The sequence below is a fragment of the Syngnathoides biaculeatus genome, chromosome 5, assembly GCF_019802595.1.
Source record: "Syngnathoides biaculeatus isolate LvHL_M chromosome 5, ASM1980259v1, whole genome shotgun sequence".
Classification (NCBI taxonomy): Eukaryota; Metazoa; Chordata; class Actinopteri; order Syngnathiformes; family Syngnathidae; genus Syngnathoides; species Syngnathoides biaculeatus.
In genome coordinates this window covers 26,759,932-26,778,528 of record NC_084644.1, presented here as the reverse complement: position 1 = coordinate 26,778,528, position 18,597 = coordinate 26,759,932, and the positions used below count along the sequence as shown (strand labels likewise).

Here is an 18,597-nt window from a genome sequence, read left to right as displayed (position 1 = left end):
GTGCCCCAGTGAATCACTGGATGTAGCATAGGTTCTGCCCTTTTCAGAATCGAAATTGCATATTTAGCTATAAAGTTGGATCACACTTTACTTGAACACAGTATTAAACTTTATTGGTATTTTAAAAAAATACATTTATTGTATTGTAACAAATGCATTTTATATGTGGGGAAAATTATTTAAAGCGTTCATTTGATTCTACCCGGATGGAATACGATGGAACACTAAAAGGAGACTGTTGCTATAACGACAGAAACGTCAACGTTAACTTTTTTTTTCTCGCAACCAACCTGTTGGAGTTTTTATCTTTACTTATAATTGAAAAAGACAGAGAAAAGATGACTGAGCCAGCAGAGTCCCTTCTTAAATATGACACTCCGGTTTCAAACAGCAAAGGTCCGGTTCGGAAAACAGTAAAGGTAAGTTGACACACACAAAAAAAAGATCTATCAATATAAGAAATAATTTACAATCTACCAATAATTGAGAAATATAGCTCACACATAATTAAAAACAGTTTTTAGTGTTTTTTGTTTTAACCTTTTCTATAACTTGGGGCGTTAATTGTATGGTCGTGTCCAATAATTAATGAAAAAAGTTGTAGGGGTTTAAAAGAATAAAAAGCTCAAACAATTGATCAAAAAGTGAAAAGAAAAAAAAGTTAAATCGTTTAAATGGTAATATTGCAATTGCAAATATTGCAATTGTAATATTGCAGTTCTCAAACTGGGGTCTATACAACTTTCTTGAAAACAAATGACTGACTGAGACTATTCTGAGTTGTTTTTTTTTTGTATCCCCCCCAAAATGGATAAACTTTTACATTTCTATGAAATTTAGGCGTTCACATGGTGGTTATGTTTTATTCACGCTAAGAATGTGAGGGAGAGGGTCTCTCTTGGGGGCTGTTGAAGTTAATAAAAGTACATTTCCTCCAGGTGCGTCCATATAAAGTGAGCCCGAAACAGCCTGTTGACTCCCCGGTGCCTCCTCCCCCGAAAGCAAAATCAGGGTCACCTGAAAATGAGGATGTCCTTACTGTCATCTTTCCACCCAGGTGGGTACACCCTAACCACAACCGCTCTCCCAACACTTTCACAACCCCATTTTGTAACCTACATCCAGGGAGTGGGCGGAGGGCAACCAGCTGTGGGTGCAGCGGGTATCCAGTGCGCCTTGTACACGGGCTGATGTGGTCAATCTGGAGGAAGTGCTGGACAGGAAGTTGCAGCAGAGGCGGGCCTTGGAGACAGGCATCTGCCCCGTGCGCAGGGAACTCTACTCCCAGTGCTTTGGTAACTACCAATGACAATTCTTTTAGAAGTGTCACACAAAGAGGCAAAACGCCAAAGAAATGTAATCAATCAACAACTGAGACTGGGCAGTTGTTTTCAAAGTGTGGCACAAGGGCCCCCTCTAGGGTTACACAAAAGAATCACTGAAATAATTTCCAATACTGTAGTGTTTTGTTTTTGTTTTTTTTTTTAGTGCAGAGCTTTTATACAGAGCCCCAAAATGGACATTGAAAAAAAAATGGTTACTCATTGTAATGAGTAACTTAAAAGGCCACTGTAATGAAATGCATGATTTTTAGTATGTTATTAATGAGAAAACGACAGCCGACATGGATCCATCCCTTTTTTCACCACAAAACATGATTTTGACATTTACAGCTTTTAGTAACCACCCATGAAAATCCTCTCAAGGGATTTGTTTTCGTGAAGAAGCAGGAAGTGACGTATATGGCAGGACCGCCCTCAAGTGGACTTGTTTGTTTCCATTAGTTTTACCTGCAGGAAGGTAGCTCGTTGTTCCTTCGTGTTAGCCAAAATGCCGGCTCGTTGCTTTGCTGGACATTGCTTGAACACTCGGGAGCATGGATTTACCCTTCATAAGTTTGCAAGAGACCTGGTTCGTAGTGAAAAATGGATTGCACGGGTGCAAAGGACGAGAGCCTCATAGGTTCCAAATGACAGATAGGTGTGTATACAGCTACTTAAAAAAAAAAAAATCAATAGTTTGGGGCAGGCCATGTAATCCGTCTCTCATAATGTAACAAAAGATCTGCGTACATATGACAGGGGTGCTAAATGTGTCGATGTGCATGTCGGACGGCTCCCGCGTCAGGCTCGCCCACGAAGGCTGCCATGTCGTCTTGCCAGCAAAGCCTGCCGTGACGACTCACCAGCGTAGGCTGCCCCATCGTGGCTCGCAAACGAGCACAGCTTCGGCCAGGCTGGCTCATACATACTCTCTGGGAGTCTGTCGCCACCGCGGCAGTATATATAAGCCAGGACGATGCGGCAGCCTTCACCGGCTTCGCCGCCACTTCCGCCGGTCACGGCTTCGGCTGGGGTGGCTCATCTTCAGCACGGAGGTGGCTTATCACGGTGCCGAGCCGGGCTACTTTACGGTGTTCTCATCGCATGCGGCTGAGTGTGCCATTGCTGCCAGTGTTGTTCATAGCCACTACTGTCGTCTGCGATGAACAACACCGCCGATGGCGGCAGCTATTAACAATTACTTATGGCGCACTTAGCCGCGAGCGACGACAACACCGTAAAGTGGCCTGGCTCGGCGCCACGATGAACCACCCTCTCTTGGTCCCGCGATGAGCCAGCTCGGTGCCACCCCGGCCGAAGCCATGATTGGCTCGTCGCACCCAGGCCGCGGCATTGTGTTCACTCGCAGCTGAGTACACTACATACTGTCATACTGTCGAGGAGTCTGTTGTTAGTTAGAAGTGAGCCACATATTCTCTAAATATGGCTCGAAATGATAGGATAATATTGCCCCGGACACTTGACTTGATTGTGAGACGTTCTCTTCTTCGAAAAGAGTCTCTGTGTCTGAAGGGGCATGTCCCACAGGAGGTGCCACAGCGTGATTTCAATGGAGAATGTCCACGGTGACGTGACAGACAGTAAATGCAGCCAATATGGCGACCACTTGGATGTCGAATGAGACTTCCACAACTTTGCGCATGGATGACGTGCTCTCCGTTACGTTTTCGTGTAGACATTGAAGTGAATGTTATATGTATTTTTCATTTCACTATCTATTTTAGAATGTTTATAGGGATGAGACTTGACCTTTAATGAGTAAGTTACTCATTACAATGAGAGTTTCTCATTACAATGAGAAACCAGTTTGTCAGGTTTTTTTTCCCAATGTCCCTTTGGGGGCTCCCTACATTTAAGAACAGTTCAGCTGTATTTAACTTTTAACTGCAATAAATTAGCACTCTTTTTTTTTGTTTTCCAACATTTATTTCATTTTTATCTAGATTTAAGAGGAATTTCCAATATGAAAACCAGATGATCTGCTGCTGTCCTTTTCCAGAATTTTAAGACACAAATTTGGAATTTAACCACTCAAAATTGCACAGACAGCTATGGACAATTTAGGGTCGCAGGTGTATGAGAGCCTCTCCCTGCTGACCTTTGATGAGAAGTAAGACACACTCTGAAATGCTAATTATCTACATTTACAATATTTTGAGGAATGATTGAATAAGTAAGAGTATGCAAATACCCAGAAAGCACACATCAGTAGTGGTTCACGTGATCCTACCATCTTTAATTCAGAAGTTCAAAATTTCGATCATCCTGCCCCCCAAAAAACTCCTATCCATTATTGTTAATTTTTCTTTTAGACGAGCTGATCCGACAGGTGACCATCAACTGCGGTGAGCGGGGCCTCCTGCTAATGCGCGTTCGAGATGAAATCCAAATGAGCATCACCGCTTACCAGACCCTTTACGAGAGCAGTGTTGTCTTCGGCATGAGGAAAGCCTTGCAGGCTGAGCAGGACAAGATGGAGATGCGGCAAAGAGTAAGCAAGCGCCACATTTTGGAAGCTATGTTTTATTTCTGGGACTGGAATTTACCAATTGCACTTCAGCTGTACGTCCTGCACACAGCAATTTTAACAGGGACTAAAACTAGAATATTGACCATCAGTGAATCTTTTATCTGCATTCTTCTCAAAATATTTTTGTGACAAAGACCTACAGGATTTTTACTTTTTTGTTGCATCTTGGAACTATGGCTTGGCAGCTAGACTAGATGATAATGCAGAGGTGGCTTCAAGCAACACTGTCAAAACAGTCATACAGATAACACACACGCACACAAAACATCCCCCGATTTGACAAATCTTACTATAATACTATATAATATAAATGTGCCTAAAAGAATACAGTACATGAGACATAACCGATTGGTCATCGCCCTTTTACGCATACAGATTAGCAATCTGGAAACCGAGAAACAAGATCTGACAAAGCATCTGAACGAGTTGAAGGCCGAATGCATTGCCAACGAGAAAAGGAATGAGGAAAAATGGAAAGATCAGGAAAAGAAACACACAGAACAAATTCAGTTTCTGAAGAGGACCAACCAGCAGCTCAAGGTAGAACATGTCCTTTGGCTGGTACACAAGGATTTTTCAAATATTTTTGCTAATTTTGTCCATTACAATAATATCAACACAGAACACCACAATCAGAAACAGGATCATTGTGGTGGAGATGTTTATTTTTATTTACAGACACGTTTCTTTTTTCTCAGTCAGGTTGCTTCTTGATAAACTACATTGTTTCATGTCACAATTCAGGCAGTCCTGACTCGACTTTGCGCGCACCCACGCATAATTTTTTTGTGCCGTAAATATTAAACGAATAATATTAAAGATTGTTGGGCCCTACCTCTTTCTGACCCTATCATTAGGACAACTATGAACAGACACTCTCACCAAAGTATAATCTTGTACAATAATTTTATAGTCAGGCGCCTGATTCTCTTTATGTGTACTGTATTCCCATCTAGGCCCAACTAGAAGGGATGATCACACCAAAGAAGTAACTTCTAAGACGGGATGGTTCCTGTAAGTTCATTATGTGACTATAAACTGAAGCATATAACATTTTTTATACATCCAACCATTTTCTGTATTGCTTATCCTCACTAGGGTTGCAGATGTGTTAGTGTAGTCCAAATAATAGCTTTACATTAAGTTGCTTGAGGTTAAGGCCAGACTATTTCCCTGAGGGAGTTTAAAAAAAAAAAAAATCAAATTTAATCAAATCTTACATTTCAAATAACAGTTGAAGGCTTTTCTTTTAAATAGTGTTATTACTACCCTTTAATGTTTAGCTCTTTTAGCTTTTCTGCCCTCTGATGTTCCTGCTTGGGTGTCTTTTATCTTGTTCTTGTTCCTGTTCTTCACGTTGTGCGTTTCGTAGTAGCGCGAGCCAACTTTCTTCGATCGCTGGGCGCGATCCATCGCTCTTCTCTGTGGGAGTGAACATACAGAAATACTCAAGGTTGTAGTCTCATTAACGGGAACAGGTTAGAATGAGTTTTTTTTTTTTACCTCTTTGGATGAGAGTTTGGGTTGCATGTACGATTGGTCATCTTCATCGTCAGCTTTCCTCTTCTTGTTTCTATGTGTAGGAGCTTGAAAAATATTAAAAAAAAAAAAAAGATAAGAGCAGCTGGTCTTGATTTACATTTGACAGAAAAGGTCAGAAAAAAATGGCAAATGATTTTGTAAATTAAGCTAACTCAAATGGAAATGTATGGTTGATAAGGAAATTTAAAAAAATGAATGTTATTGTTCAGTTCTTAAAAAAGCCATCATTTTAAGCACATTGTCAAGTGCTATAAACACAACATAAAAAAATTAATCAATCAATATATTAATGAATCAAGAAATGCCACTTTGTAAGTGGCTTTGCTCTGGTTGTAATTGTCCCAAATGAAGCATTTTTAAGATAAAGTCATGATTATTCGTTACCTTTCATCTGTGCTTGTTTAGTCTTGATGTCTGTTAACAGTTTGTCCGAATCTGCCTTAGGTATTCTGTGTAAAACAAACAAACAAATACATTTAAAAAAAGCTTAAAAAAGGGGGTTGATGTGGGGTGAGTTTCACAAATTTTCATAGAAAAAAAAAGGATACAAATTTGTTTATGTGTGTGTTCATGTGACATCCTCCATTCTTTCTGTACTGCTTATCCTCACTAGGGTTGCAGATGAGTTGAAGAACGAGCCCAGCTGACTGGGGGAGAGGCAGCCCTCATGAAGCCAGGTAGCAGAGTGAACAAGAGGACTGTCTGTCTTCCAGTTCTAAGGTTTTGGATTTGAATCCTGGGTGCTCAGTGTTACTCCCGCTTATGTATATTAAATATTTGCGAAAAAAGAGAAAACGTAATCAAATTAGATAGTATTACCTGGATTAAATTACTGACTACGTTATTAAAACAGTTTTAATCGACTTCATTGTCTAACTTTTGGATAATGACTCTCCCAATCCTGGGTATCATGAACCCCTTTGAACTACAAACATGCCAAACAATAAAAAGTCCTGTTTGTTTTTATGTATTTTGACAAATTAACAGGCAACAATGTCTTCTTTCCACATTACTTTAAGTTAAGTTTTATCACATTAACCAGAATGTAGTAGTTGTTTCTTTCGGCTTGTCCCTTTCGGGGTCGTCACAGCGTGTCATCTCAGATGAACGCACATATGTTTGGCACAATTTTTACGCCGGACGCAACCCTTCTCAGGGAGTGGAGGCCCCAGTGGGACACGAACCCACAACCCCAGGTTTTCCAAACCAGTGCTCTAACCACTGAGCTACGGGGCCTCATTAACCAGAATAGTTACAGCAATTGAATATTTTAACAGCACATTCTACCGATTATCTCAGCAATCAGATTAAAAAAAAAAAAAAAGGATTACGCAATAACAAAGATCCCATGGCAAAAAAAATTTTCCCTCCTGTATTATACACAATGTGTCAAAATGAGTCTGATATGGTGTTTGACCTCTATAGAGTTTGTCTCATTACAGCAAAAGGCACACAAATGGATTAAGTCTTGCAAAACCAGCAGATTTGAAATCGCAATGTTGTGACGTAGTTTCGTCATTTTATATTCAAGTACCTGCCTACTTCGTGGTTGGTACCTACCCACTCAAAGCCTTTAAGCAAGCAAGTCTCAGCCATAAATATACAGTCCATAGTATACACATTCTATCGTGCCAAAATATCATTATGAATAAGATTAATTATATTATTTTACATGGTCACCTGTATGGACTCACATTATGATTTGGGATATCCCATTCTAAATTCACAATATTATGTTGGTCTTCCCTTTGCAGCTGTAAAAGCAACTCTTGTGGGAAGACTTTCAACAAGGTTTAGGATTGACTTTATGGGAATTTTTGCGCAGTTTTCCAGAAGCATATTTGTGAGGCTACACACGGATGTTGGATGAGAAGGCCCGACTCACTGTCCACTCGAAATCAACCGAAAGCTGTTATATTAGTTGAGGGCAGGATTCTGTGCAGGTCAGTCCAGTTCATCCATACCAAACTCTCTCATCCATTTCTGAATGGATCTTACTTTGTGGAGTTGTGCAAAGACATCCAACTTTGTGGGAACAGTTTGGAGATGCTCCCAAACCGTTTTTAGGTTAATGTTATGTTGCCCAATATATTTAAAATATCGAATTAGCGTTTTATGCACTGTATTGTCTGTGCTTTCATCCTGGATCAGGTTGTGCTAAGGTGGAATTTTAAAATTACACACCATCTCATCCTTCACTTTCTACTTTGGCTTTAGAGGAGACCTTTCCCACTCAGAAAAGACAAAATGTCGTCCAGTTTTTTTCGATTATTCACTTACTCTGACAGTGAAAACAACAGCATTTTTTTTAACTTTCTCCATTAATATCGAAAGTAAACATAAGCAGTATGTCTAGCTCGTCTTTGCTCTACGCTGCCAAGACTGTGGATGTTGTCATTATAAAACACATTGATGGGCTGTGTAAGTACTGTAACATTTGTAATTATGAGTGTACGTCTTTAAGAGCGTGGGGGAGGGTAGGGTCAGGGGTGGGTGTAAGGTAAACTAGGAAAAGAGAGTGTGGCGGAGCAGCGGTCGTTGTTAGAGAAAGTTCTGTGTCCTGCCTAAAAGAAACCAGTGGCTTCTTCTTTTCATTTATTACAGTACTTATGTGAATTGTGCCGTTGGATGTAACAACCAGTAATCCCTCACTCATTGAATCACATTGCAAAATGCCACAAACTGAAAAGCAGTATGTTATACTTTCAATTTCAATTATTTTTTTTTTGCACGCAATGCAGAATATCTGCGAAGAGAGTGCATCAGCGGTGCACAATTGCGCACGTGCGCAGTTTAGAGGGAACATTGGCAGGCGTTTTTTTTTTTTTTTTTTTTTGGGGCACACCATCCTGCGATCGACCATATCGACGCATTGTGCACTCCTGTTTTAGACTAACCAGTCCTCATCCTCCCTTCGTGACTTTTATTTGGTACAATGGAGGCAATTATGAATTACAATGTGTTCAGACCAGACGCAAAGACAACATTGGACTCCCTTGCTTGGCAGCCAGGGGGCATAATAAAATGGCATGAACCAAGCTGTTGTTCAATGTGAACGCAATGGTAATGTCAAAATATTTCCACTATATCTGTAACAGTGTTACGGCTGTAACGAGTTAACGTTCAAATGTCCAGTGATTTACGTTAACATTTGGCAGCTCAGAGAATCCTTCTGAAAATGCTCAAATAAGGGGAAAATCCTACATAGGGAGACTACATTCTTAAAACTGAAATAGTTTTTTGTCTTAAAGTTGAAATGTCTTAAACAAGAATGGGCCATTTGCTTTGATTCAACAATTGCAGATTATCATGACTTTAGTGACAGAGAATCTGCAGAATTTGCAATAAGATTTGCTCAAAAAAAAAAAAAAAACTTGAATAAAACAATGCACTCCAAAACATTTTCACTGAAACAATGGAAATTTTTTTTTAATAGTTGCTATTCATAACTCAAGAGGCCTCAGCTATACTGGTCTGGCCCACTTGAGATCAGATTGGGGTGACTATGGCTCATGAATTAAAACCCTTGGTCTAGACCCACATTAGTAATCCAAAGTTCCAGGTCAAAATATAACATTATCCCATACGTTTCAAAAAAAATTTGGTTGAGAGCTCACTGACCTGATGGCTGAGAAGCGCTTGGACTTCGCTCGGTCTAGAAACTGCTTGTATTTGGCAATCTTCTCATCTAGTTCGCGGATGACCTGCTTGGAATTCTTCTTCCCAGTGACAGAACTCTCTTCACAGGGTGGTTCACTGGCTTTATCCTCATCTTCTGGTTTTACACTTTCCTCTTCCTCACTGTCCTGCTCACGTTCCTCCTCCTCAGCCTCTGAGCCAGAAATGTCAGAGATGTCCAGGTCGGGCATCTCCACAGGGACCAGGTCCTCTTCGTTGAACTCGGGCGCCACATTGATCTTTCCAAAGTTCTGCCGCACGTTGGACAAAATCTTGTTAAGTTGCTCCTTCTGTTGTTGCTTCTGCTGGTCTTCATTTTCAGCGGTGGCAGGGGTGAGTTCAGTCTCCTCTGTTTTTACGTCTTGCGCGCTGTCAACTCCCAGTAACAGATCTTTTACTGGCAAAGGTTCCTTGTTAAATGGTTTAAAAAAAAAAAATGACAGATGAACCAAAACAATTTGGCCGCGGTGTTATAAAAGCTAGAATCGGTATGAGATTTATACGTTTACCTCTTGGTCACCCTCAGGCCCTGGAGGCTTCACGAAAAAAGGTATACGCCCCCTCTGCCAATCATTCAACACCATTTTGGACACCGTGGACACATCTGGTTCTCCGCCCTGCATGACACAACACAGCACAATTGTTATGTCACATTGATAAACAACGGTAATGGATTGAATATACTATTAAAGCTTGAAAAAAAATAAAAAATATTCGGATACAAAAACTTTCAGGCTAATTTTTAAATTTAATACAAACATGTTTTAGGAATGTGCCAACGTGAAAATATTTAATCATAAAATATGAAAATTAAATTTAAAAAAAAAAAGGAACAATATGTTTTCTGGGGGGATTCTATTTAGCTGTTAGTTCAAGCAGAATGAGGGATCTTCATCCTGGAACAGTTTTAATGTGTCACAGTTGAGTTTTCAAGATGTTGTTGTAGTTTCTTGGAATTATAATAGATATTTGCGAATCAGAATAGATCATTAGAACAGAAAAAAGGTTTCTATGGGGGAGTGAAAAATAAAAGACAAACCAATTATTGTAAACAAGATGAGAAAAGTAAGATTATACATATGGAACAATTAAACTCGTGTTCTGTGGGGCAGTAGTGATACACCCTAGGAGGGAAGAGAGTGTGAGTGAGGGGATACCCACAAAATTCACATATTCATGAGTTATCACAATCAGTAAGTGGCCCCACACCCAGCAAAAAATCCCAGGGGCGTTTTCCTGCGGATACATGCAAGTGCAAGGCACTGCTGTGCAACCCCCACCACCCCTCGAAGTAGGCAGAGACAAAAACTCCACAGGAAAAGGAAGAGTCTACCACAACGAGACGGAGGGAACGGAGAGAAGAGGGGGGAGCAGGCGACGGGAAGTGAGGAACCCAGGCAGGCGCCAACTGGCACCGCCCCAACACCCATGGCACATGAGTGAGTCACCATCACGCCATCAGTGTGCTTTGGGAGGTCAGTCTAGTGATTCCCTCACCTCCAGATCATTTGGTCAAAGCTCAGATCATTTTGTTGCCCAGTTATTTACAGAGCTTTCACTCCCAAGCGCTTCCTCACACCTTCAAAAGTTTCCCAGTGCGGAATGCCAATTTCTCAAGGAAATCCTCCGCCGAACTCCATGTGGGGATCCGGTAGGTCTTCTGGATGTACTCTGGCTTAGCTCGCTGCAGAACCGCCCCAATGTGCTCTTCAGGGTTCTTGATCTTCTCCACTTGAACCTTCATGAGAAACAGGGAGGGCACAGTTTAAGTCATGCTACTTTGGAGAAACGCTTAAAAAAAAAAATACAAAAGTGAAACGTACCACTCCTTTGAGAACAATATCAGTTTCGCTGTCCTCTGAAGGGTAGACCACGCCAGGACAATCGATGAGGAATATTCGTCTCATCAAAGTGATGTATTGCCACACCTGAAATTAGGCCATTTGAACATGACAATGATGGCACAATGTCTGGCTTATCATTTCCAAGCCACAGTTAATTTTGTATTAAATAGTGAGATTGTACAACCGTGACTAATATTATGGCTGTAAACGCATCATTTTAATAAGGGGTGATATTTTAGAAAATTTACATTTTCTAATATATTTTCCACAAATATTACATTTATTGCCTGCTTCTGAAAATGTCTAAAAGCGAGCCATTCTAAATTAAGCATTTTAATCAATACTGCACTGTCAGAGTTTTACTGCTAGACAAATATCTAGAGCCATGTTTAAGCACAAAAGCAAAAGCCAAAAGGTCAGCAGTGCTGCAGAGTTAGCACTTCAAATTCAGAGTTAAGGCCTTTCAAACTGTCTTCGCCATAGCGTCTGACACTACTGTCCTATTTATTGTTAGTGCAGTTTGTGTGTCACGTCAATACAGAGGCCATCTGACACTGTGTCGTGTCATTGGATAGAAAAAAAATTCTACACTGGAGCTTTGAAACTGACGTAAAAAAAGCTCTTCCAATGGCAATGGGGCTGGCTGAGTGGTTTCTGAGCACTATTTTTACAGACTTGTACTGTAAATGGCAAAGGCTAAATGGAGGAAGGCATAATAATTGTGGCATCCCACGATCCCAAACTTGGGACCAATAGAAACATCATATACCATACAAGATGTATCCCCGGGAGGCTTTCAAACTCCCTCTCAAAGCTCCCTGCTCAGTCTGAAATAAGACATCGAAGCTGGAACTTGAAAGCTCAAGCTCAGAGTTGCTGCAGTGAAATTAGCATGGGTTATTCCCATTCCCTTGTTTGCATCACCACCACCTCGTTGAAATAATCAAAAGTAGATCTTCCTTTTCCAAAAAATACATATTGCTTAGTTGAGGTCCACTCAGCTGGGAAAGCTTCCCGACTTCCTTCATGACTGTTATGCAACCATTTCCAAATATTGGATGGTCATCCCCCCGCTGCCATCGTTGTTGCGCTTTGACCTGGGGGGCTTTCACACTGAGCAAGTGCAGTGTAAAAAGCTCTTTAGTCATTTTGAGGCCTGGTGATGAAGTGTTAACCCCACAGGGGTAATATTAAGCAGGTTTTTACTTCTTTGATGGGGTAATTTCTCTCTTCAAACTTTGAGAATAGGTAGCCTAGACACAAGACTCTCTCTCTGACCCAAGTTGTCATAGTAATGACTCTGACTAGGCACAGGATAGGTAGGTGGGGTGAGCAGTCAATCAATTGCATGAGAGACAACTTTTTTTTCTTTCTTTCGGCTTGTCCCGTTAGGGGTCGCCACACCGTGTCATCTCAGATAAACACTCATATTTCTTTGGCACAGTTTTTATGCTGGATGCCCTTCCTGACGCAACCCCTCTTTGGGAGTGGGGGCCCCAGTGAGAAACGAACACACGACCCCAAGTTTACCAAACCAATGCTCTAACCACTGACCTATGGGGAGAGAACAATGCCCCCAAATATGAGTGGTGTCAACAAGCATATTAGGTTAGACTTAATCGCCTGATTGGAAGTAGACGATAATTGCCGATCGGTTTTAATGTAATGCTGAGAGATCATCTCCACAGCATTCTACGCGCACCAACAATTTTTGCTCTGTGTGCGCCAAATGACGCAGAGGGGCCTTGTTGCTCAATGTGTCGGTCACATGATGTAATGCGGCATGGGAGGTATAAAGAGGTCTTTAATGTGCTCTACTTATTGATCAAATGGATATCTGAAGGATTATAATCTGCCAAGGTTCCACCAAGTGAACAGAAACACTACCTTGGTTTCTCCAGCAATGGGCGCCACATTGCAGACTTTCTTGCAGCGCAGAGTGTTAATAACTGAGCTTTTGCCCACGTTGGGGTAACCGATGAAGCCCACGCTGATTTGTTTCTTGTCTGTATGGAGCTGCATGGAGAAAAGAAAAGGCAGTTTTCAGTTGACCGAGATTGTTTTAGAACGGCTGTAGTGGGTTTACCTTGCCAAATTGTCTGAGGAGCTGAATAAGGGAGCCTTTACCGAATGAGTTTGTAAGGCTGGCATGAAAAGCCAAGGTAGGGTACTCCTGAGACAATAGCGCTACCCAGCGCTTCTGTTCAGCAAAGGAAAAATGTTTGAGTTTAGCCGCTCTTGGGTGGAGTATTTCAAGGGAAAATGGAGGTCTTACGGTGACCCAAGTGGGGATGAGGTCACACTTGTTGAGCACAAAGATCAAATGCTTCCACGACTTCTCCTTCTTTATGTAGGACTCGATGCTCTGCGAGCGTGTGCCCATGGGGTCACGGGCATCCAACACTTGGATCACGACGTCAGACGAGTCAATGACCTGAGGTGGGGAAAGAGTAACATCAGTAAAAGGGGAACAATTGATGACTGAACAACTGCTCCATTACCAAACTAATCAAAAACTATTTTGATAATTTATTAGTCATTCAAAGCCACTCTTTAACTTGAAACATTCCAACATTTCACATACTACAAAGATTTAATTGGAGTTCCCATTGGGAACTTCCAATTTAACAGCCTTTGTGCATCTTAAACAGTTAGTATTTTGTGATGTATAAATACACTATGTTCATGGCTGTGCATTTACGAGCTTCAACCAGCTGAATAAGACATTATTTTTACCACTACAACATTTTTACGTGTTCAGTTTGGTCAAATAAAAAACCCTCAAGAGCAAAAAATATTTAATTCGTCCATTCATCTACCTTTCCCTAAGTCCTCTTCTGTTTGAGTACATGATAAGGCATATTTTTCTGTCAAACAAGTGCTTGACATTGAAACTCCATTTCTAGATGAAACTATACCTTGTAAAGCTCTCCCCAAATCCTTTTGGACTGGCCCTTTTTGAAGATCTCCTCACGGACTACATCACTGTTGCAAAATGAGGAAGGAGTCACAAAGAAGTCACAGTATTTTATTGACCCAGTAGATAGGGTGGAAAAGGTTTTATGCACCACCGGTCCTTACCGAACCCCTGTATCCTCAGTCACCAGGTCTTTGTCCTTGTCAGCGTTATAGCTCATGGTCGAAGCTTCAGCTTTCTCCAACAGGTCCTTGACGTCAGACACCATAAGACTGGGCCTCTTCCTCTGAGCCTTGGGTCCAAATGTAATCTCGAAAGCCTCCGTGTCCAAAATGTGCACCTTGGAGTTCTGCCAAGAAGCCCAGTAAAGGTTGTTTACACGAGGAACTACAACTACTGTAAGAAAGCTGTGTAATGCTGTATTATTTGGCTTTAAGTGTTATGCTCAGTACTCATACTCATAAAAATGCTTTAATGCTACGACACTCATACCATTTCATCAGCACGTACCATCATTGTGGGAACCGTATCAGCCGTGTGAAGACACCAAGATAAACACGGATGACAACACTTTTAACCAACCGCAAAATATGCTCTGCAAAATGGATGATGCACTCCGCTTAGGTAGCAACGGAGGCCTGGGTGAGCCTCCCAATACCATGATTACAGTATATAAACTAAATGATTAAGCCATCTGGGGCTAAGTACACACAGAAATTGAATGATTTACACCAATACAGTCAATATCTGAGTTATGACGAAGGCAAGTTGCGACCAGGACCAGCAGATGCCATCTAAGTATGATTTTACTGGCAGCGCAGTGCGTAAGATAGGTGTGGCAGCCCAGCATGGTTTACAACAGTTATGGCAGCGCAGAATTTCAAACTCTTAGACTCACAACAGCATTGTAACACCACCCTCAGTGAATAGATACAGTCGCAGTAACATCTCTCTTTATAGAGCCCAATTTTATATTTACTGTACAAATAAAAATAATACAGAATTCTCTCACGGCTGGTCGATTCCCATTTTCCACCATGCAAATATAACAGTGCTTCGTAAGGATGTCTCTTTGTTGGTGCCATTTTTGGGGGTCCTTAGCCAAAACAATGTTGTTTTCCAAAAAATACATATAGGCATTATATACCTTTTGGGGCGGTGGGTGGGGGTGCCTTTAGCATCCTCTCCCACACCCACACTTCTTCCTGTAATGTCCGCATGCTGTCCACTTACACGTCCGGTTTTTATCTATATAAGCAGCATGTTGGCATGAAATGCTCCCAGTCAGTTTCAGATTTTGTACATACTCCAATTTACGACCAATCTGACTTATGACTGGTTTGTCAGAATCGATCTAAGTCGTAATTCGGATACTGACTGTACCTGCATTGCCAGAAAATGCGGGAATGACCTACCTCACTAAACATGAACCCTTAAGTTTGATTTAAGTTTGGCATATGAAAAGGAGACAATCCTGGGGGCACAGTACCTCATTTAGAGGTACAATTTTTTCAATAAAGTTAATGGAGTTTCGTCTAGGACACTATAAGGTTCGAATGTATAATGACAGCTTAGCTTGCACTCACATGCGCTTTGACTCGGTCGTGCAGCAGCGACATGGGCAATTTGCTCTGTCTCATCACGACGCGGTACGGATCGCTCTGCACGGCGCTCATCTCCTCTTGGAACTTCTGCAGGGAGGTCTGCTTGATTACCCGTGTGTTTACTGGAAGACAACAGTTTTCAATGTAAATCCTTGTATTCTGTTCTTTTCTCGGGAGCAGCTACAATGTCTCAGGGTTGGTTGGACCTATTAACCAACAACAAGAAAAATCATGTAACATTTATTTTCTAAGAAATATAGCTCCCATCAATATTATACTTTAAATACAGCAATACTATAAAAAGAGTGTAGCGAGTTCAACATTTACTCATTCTTTAGACGTGCCTGCCTTTGGGTTTAAAGTGAAGTTTGCCTATGTGCCAGAAGTTACTGCACAGCTTCCAGTGTTTTTTTTTTACATGATGTAACCTTGCATACTCAACACCTTTGTGGATGGAAGGAATGCTAATCTAGTTTTTCAAAAACAACACCTTCCACCTCGTTGAGAATAAGGAGATACGTTTGTTGATAATACATTTTGATTATGATAAAAATATATATTTTGCAATGATATAGCTATGTTTATCTTTTATACTTGAATATTATTCAAGTAAGATCATAATTATTTGTCTTTGTCAAAGATTCAAATGATTAGATGTGTATCTGATGGAGTTTCTGTTCAACACTATAGGGCATTACATTATTAACAATACCACGCGTATATTACACACTAACCTGAAATAGTTTTTATTTAATATGCAGTTGTAACTTAATTTGAAGCTATCTCTTTTACTTACTCTACATCACCGCCACATATAAATCCAAAAGCCAGTTTATTTTTAGCTTAATTCCGAACATTGTGGCATAGGACTGGAATTGTCTGACGGGCAATAATTTTTTTTTTTGTTTTTAAATCGTGTCGGTGAAAAAACACACTGGTAGTGTGGGATTATTTTGCGGGGTCTCAGACATACATTAAGTTATTTGCAGTCTGTCTCCAACTGAAGTACGTTGTGGGGAATGTCATCTACAGTAAATGCTTCAACAACAATTTGATCGGGCACCTGACGAATGTACACAAGGACGAGCATCTTGCATTAAAGCAACACAGTTGGGGAGGGTGCAAACAAGTGTATACAATAAATGAACAAGTCATGTAAAAAGACACATTGCTTCATCTTATGATCAGATCAGTGATCAGTTATTGTTTAGACATAAACGTGCTAATCAGTGATTTGTCAAAAATATCCTTGGTGAAAAGGTACATTTGTGAAGGAATTTTTTACATACACAAGTATAACTTGAAACAACTGAAAACATGTTCGTGAACTCACTAAACCATTTGATGTTGGGTTCGACTCTGGCCACTGTCCCGGGTGCCACAGTGGACTGGTACTGTAAAGGTTTGACGATTTTGCCTCTGTTGTTGCTGGCAGCAAAAAAAGAGAGTTTGAAGTCATCTATATGTACTTATCACAACAATGCGGCAGCATATAATACCTCACCCTGAGCACACATGCAAGAAAAAAATAAGCAAAACTGTCAGTTACCATCTCTGTTTTTGTCTGTACATATTCAGACGGTTGATTGTGGCACGATCCCTCATGTTGCTGCCGCCAGCACCCTTGACCCGATCTGCCAAAAATACAAATTTACTTTAGAAATTTACAAATTACATTATCTGACATTCAATATAATTATCAGCTCATTAGAATAGACCCACAAAGAAAGTAAACGTGAGTTTTCAAATGAGGTTTAAATGCGTATTACTGTGGATGTAGAATGCAGTGGTGTACAACAACCCAACCACACGAAAAACACATTGCAGCAGTTTTGTTGTGTATTTGTGTGATGGCTATTTTTTGTGTGGATGCGTCTACGAAGTACTAAATAGTTCCAATCTTTCAGTGCAGCAGACACAAGTTGAAATTCGTGGTTAAACTTTTTTCTCACTCATGTAATTATGACGGTTGAACATTCAAGACATTGGCCTTAAAATTAAATTTGAGATGGCGAAAAGTAAACAAACAGTGCAGCTAGAAAGGGTTAGCTCACATACCAGGGTTGCTGCTGGACGACGAGGGATTAATGGAGCTTTTTCCCTTGAACTGAGGCTTCACCATCGTGACTGCTTAACCGTCAAAGCCGTTGAGAATATATAAAGAAAATAGCGCCCAAATTAATGGGCCAAAAAGGTAAAGTTAGTTATTTCCCCTTTGCAGATCGACTAAGTACAACACACGTGTCACGGAAGCATTACAGTACTAGGATACCCACCTAGTTTATAGGCAGGACACGCCCTACTCAAATATTATTGGCTGCGGGACAGGCACCACTGCACAGTGATTGGCTGGTTTATCTCTTTAGAACACGCCCTACTGCATTCTGACGGGAAAAGCTCCACTTTAAGTGTGGCGGCGTGAATGTGTTTCTTACGAAACTCTAAACTCTTAGCTCTAAACCTAACCATGACAAACTTCTCTATTTTGTACAAATGCTCTACTTTCTTGCGACACAGGAGCCAATTATTATGCCTTGGGGCGTTTCCCGCCGCGAAACTGCGTGGGATTTATGCTAGCTAAAAATGCGTCATCTGTAAGCGACGACGAGGAAGACCAATCAGACACTTTTTTCTACTTTTATTGAATACTTGACGCAGGGTTAGTCATATGAAGTCATAGTAAGATATGTGTTTGTTGTTTTTTTTTTTTTTTTTTTTTACTTTACGATATCCAGTTTTTCTGTCCAAAAATTTTGCGATGGGGAGGGGTGGCGACAATCCTTGTTACTTCATCATTGTTGCAGAAGGAACGTTGATCAACCATATGACAGATCTTATTTATTATTTTGAAATGGGTTTCATACATTTTGAATATACTTTGTTTCATGTGGTCAATTTTACTTAATTAGCCCTTTGCCAAACTACTCCTTTGCCATAATCGGAAAATATTCTTCATTCAAAGAAATGACCAATAAACGTATTACAACTTATTTTTATTTATGTATTTTTTCTTAGAATTCAGCGCTGTGATAAAAGTAGTCTTTCCAAATCCTTATATTATGTACAATTTCCCCGTTTTAATTTTTGAAATCGTCAAAGATGTAAATATCAGATAAATATAACCAAGTGAACATAAAAT

The 18,597-nt window shown here is 40.6% G+C and overlaps 2 protein-coding genes and 1 non-coding gene across 3 annotated transcripts; 1 reads left to right on the top strand and 2 right to left on the bottom strand.

Annotated features, from left to right (window-relative positions):
- Nucleotides 1-43: 43 nt before the first annotated feature.
- On the top strand, nucleotides 44-4,850 carry LOC133500353 (axonemal dynein light intermediate polypeptide 1-like). Its single transcript, XM_061818919.1, has 5 exons — nucleotides 44-419; nucleotides 939-1,057; nucleotides 1,126-1,295; nucleotides 3,656-3,834; nucleotides 4,249-4,850. Exons 1-5 carry the CDS (start codon nucleotides 153-155, stop codon nucleotides 4,585-4,587), a joined length of 1,074 nt encoding a protein of 357 aa, XP_061674903.1. The 5' UTR covers nucleotides 44-152; the 3' UTR covers nucleotides 4,588-4,850.
- A 138-nt stretch (nucleotides 4,851-4,988) lies between these two features.
- Nucleotides 4,989-17,748, bottom strand: gnl2 (G protein nucleolar 2). Its single transcript, XM_061818917.1, has 16 exons — nucleotides 17,517-17,748; nucleotides 17,008-17,092; nucleotides 16,792-16,886; nucleotides 15,441-15,580; nucleotides 14,019-14,203; nucleotides 13,856-13,922; nucleotides 13,213-13,371; nucleotides 13,024-13,137; nucleotides 12,825-12,953; nucleotides 10,917-11,021; nucleotides 10,673-10,831; nucleotides 9,603-9,710; nucleotides 9,037-9,503; nucleotides 5,800-5,864; nucleotides 5,377-5,459; nucleotides 4,989-5,295 (listed from the first exon to the last, which is right to left on the bottom strand). Exons 1-16 carry the CDS (start codon nucleotides 17,578-17,580, stop codon nucleotides 5,146-5,148), a joined length of 2,175 nt encoding a protein of 724 aa, XP_061674901.1. The 5' UTR covers nucleotides 17,581-17,748; the 3' UTR covers nucleotides 4,989-5,145.
- On the bottom strand, nucleotides 6,579-6,651 carry trnas-gga (transfer RNA serine (anticodon GGA)). Its single transcript has one exon. It is a non-coding gene; the product is annotated as a tRNA-Ser (tRNA).
- Nucleotides 17,749-18,597: the final 849 nt, after the last annotated feature.

What these genes read in the sequence shown, in the direction of transcription:
- LOC133500353 (XM_061818919.1), top strand. Translation starts at nt 153, where the DNA reads ATGCATTTTATATGTGGGGAAAATTATTTAAAGCGTTCATTTGATTCT. An exon ending in CGGTTCGGAAAACAGTAAAG is followed by an intron (nt 420 to 938) that starts GTAAGTTGACAC and finishes CATTTCCTCCAG; the next exon opens with GTGCGTCCATATAAAGTGAG. An exon ending in AGATGGAGATGCGGCAAAGA is followed by an intron (nt 3,835 to 4,248) that starts GTAAGCAAGCGC and finishes TTACGCATACAG; the next exon opens with ATTAGCAATCTGGAAACCGA.
- gnl2 (XM_061818917.1), bottom strand. Translation starts at nt 17,580, where the DNA reads ATGGTGAAGCCTCAGTTCAAGGGAAAAAGCTCCATTAATCCCTCGTCG. An exon ending in ACCCAACATCAAATGGTTTA is followed by an intron (nt 15,581 to 16,791) that starts GTGAGTTCACGA and finishes GTTGTCTTCCAG; the next exon opens with TAAACACACGGGTAATCAAG. An exon ending in CCATTGCTGGAGAAACCAAG is followed by an intron (nt 11,022 to 12,824) that starts GTAGTGTTTCTG and finishes GCCTAATTTCAG; the next exon opens with GTGTGGCAATACATCACTTT.